Raw genomic sequence first — 2,500 nt, 5'->3', positions numbered from 1 at the left:
CTAGCCATCCCCCCTTCTCTCTTAGACCAGGCTTATGCTAGCCATCCCCCCTTCTCTCTTAGACCAGGCTGATGCTAGCCATCCCCCCTTCTCTCTTAGACCAGGCTTATGCTAGCCATCCCCCCTTCTCTCTTAGACCAGGCTGATGCTAGCCATCCCCCCTTCTCTCTTAGACCAGGCTTATGCTAGCCATCCCCCCTCTCTGTTAGGCCAGGCTAATGCCATCCAGTGGCTACTAGATATTCTCTTCTCTGCAGTTGCTGCCTGTTTACTCTCCACCAGTGGTAGCAGCTGAATCTGCAGCAGTGTTGGCCCAGTTTTGGCCCAGATCTGGGTCTTAGTCGTCTGCCATCCACTCAGTAGAGGATCATATGAATGGATCATTCAGGTCCATACAGTGAGCTGCATAGGCGACCCCTGGTGGCGAAGTTGCATATTGCATAGGGAGTAGCTTAACTGTGGCCAGTTCTGAATGATGTGTGATTACTAGAGGTGCCTTGCAAAGTGCAACTGGACAGTTATGGATTCAGGTTCACACTTGTAGGTTGTGGAGGAGAATCCTGTAAGCATCATGAAGTATTGAGCCTCTGTAGTCAGGCTTGTAACGAAAAGGGGCTGCGGTGGACCCGTTTGGTTTCCTTACCTTTGTGTGCGTGTGTGTGTGTGTGAGAGAGAGAATGTGAGTGTGAGGGAATGAAAGTGTGTGTATGTGTATGTGTAAAGTGTACTACGCACTCCTGGTGGAGAGGAGAGGCAGGTTTTTGGGGGAGATATTTTGCATATTATAAATACCACATATTATTCTGTTCTGTTTTTTTTTTTGTTCATGCTGGTGGAGGGGAATTAACCCAGTGGGATTGGGCACAGGGAGTCTAACTCTTCCATTCTCAGTTTCAGACAGCCAAATCAACACACACCAATACACAACATTCAGAATGATCCTATCCGATTGAGTGCATGTTTTAGGGAGCTTTAAAACTCCAGTCTGACTTCACAGTTGACTTAAAGTATGTTTTAACTCTTAAGTGACATCAAGTGAGTAATTTGTTACACATAGTCAACACCAGGTATTATGGTATATTGATATCCGCACAATATGAGTTTTGGCAGTCCTTGTGTTTAACAGCTGCTGAGAACTATAGAACACACCAACATTCTACAACTTCCAATGGAATGTTTAGAACCAAACACACCCACACATTCTAGAACTGGTAATGGAATCTTTTTGGTGTTGCTGTGGCGCTGGTGGTGAGAATGACTAACTAGACTGAGCAGTATAAGGTATGAAGACAATTCAATGAGAGTACTAAACTTGTACTGGTTTTCTTTGAGGAACCCCTATGAGGGCGAGGGGCGTGATGAGGCCTGCAGGTGAGAAAAACCCACCCACTAATAAACACAACCAATAAAACACCAGCAGTGATTGAACCAGCCAATCATGTAATCAGTAGACACCACACATGTAGGATGTGCTGATTGGTCAGGATGATTAAGCGTTTTAAGAGGCTTTTAATTAATACAATTTTTAACTGATGACATACCTGCTCCTTGTCCTGTAAGATAAAAAAGGCAGCCTAATACAGGGAGCGTTACATGCACACACACTCACAAATCAGTTTGTTATGACTTACTAATGTGCACACAATCATTATGCTGCACAAGCAGCTTACACTCACACACACTTTTTTAGTGGCACATGAGGAGCCGTTGACATTTGACTGCATTGTAGATTTGCATTGTAAAGACGGGCACTGTTATATTCACGATGCATTTGTGTTACATGTTCATTGTGAGATTTGTGTTTATTTGAAGTGTGTGTGTGGGTGTGTGTGTGTGTGTGTGTGTGTGGGTGTGTGAGAAGGAGAGAGAGGGAAAGAGAAGGCTTTGGGCATAGGCAGTGAACAGTGTAGTCTTTCACTGACCAAACATGAAGCATCAGCCTCAGCTCAGTTCTTTACTGGAGCCTGAAGTCCGAAGCCTTCTCTCAGCCTCTCTGGGAGGTCATCTCTGATCTTTCGTCCTCCCTCCTGACCACCATGTTTATCTGGAAGACATGATGCTCACACATATCTTTTTTTTTTCTCTCTCTCTCTTTCCTTTGCTTTTTTTCTCTCTCTCTCTCTCTCTTTCCTTTGCTTTCTTTCTCCCTCTCTCTCTCTCTCTCATTCATACCATTTCTCTCCCTCTGTCATTCTCTCTCTCTTTCCTTTGCTTTTCTCTCTCTCTCTCTCTCTCTCTCTCTCTTTCCTTTGCTTTTTTTCTCTCTCTCTCTCTCTCTCTTTCCTTTGCTTTCTTTCTCTCTATCTCTCTCTCTCATTCATACCATTTCTCTCCCTCTGTCATTCTCTCTCTCTCTTTCCCTGACTCCCACAGACCCATGCTGCCCAATACTGCGGATAAGATCGAGAAGGGTGGCACCTTGGGCTCGGCGGGCGATGAGAACCGGGACACGCTGTCGCCCACGCCTGGCTCCGGGCTGTCGACTATGCGGCAGGACAAG

General features: G+C 45.6%; 1 protein-coding gene across 5 annotated transcripts in view; it reads left to right on the top strand.

The window, feature by feature from the left end:
• The window catches only part of mark2a (MAP/microtubule affinity-regulating kinase 2a), a 40,099-nt gene that overhangs the window by 35,682 nt on the left and 1,917 nt on the right, over positions 1–2,500 (top strand). For 2 of the 5 annotated variants that reach the window (XM_080853569.1, XM_080853567.1), the window contains 2 exons: positions 1,333–1,371; positions 2,374–2,500. The exon at positions 2,374–2,500 is cut by the window's right edge and continues 1,917 nt beyond it. In XM_080853569.1, coding sequence (XP_080709695.1) covers positions 1,333–1,371; positions 2,374–2,500 — 166 coding nt within the window. The other 3 variants (XM_080853570.1, XM_080853571.1, XM_080853568.1) reach the window with 2 other exon arrangements.

Source organism: Sprattus sprattus, assembly GCF_963457725.1.
Source record: "Sprattus sprattus genome assembly, chromosome: 1".
NCBI classification, from domain to species: Eukaryota; Metazoa; Chordata; class Actinopteri; order Clupeiformes; family Clupeidae; genus Sprattus; species Sprattus sprattus.
This window is presented reverse-complemented; position numbering and strand designations above follow the sequence as displayed.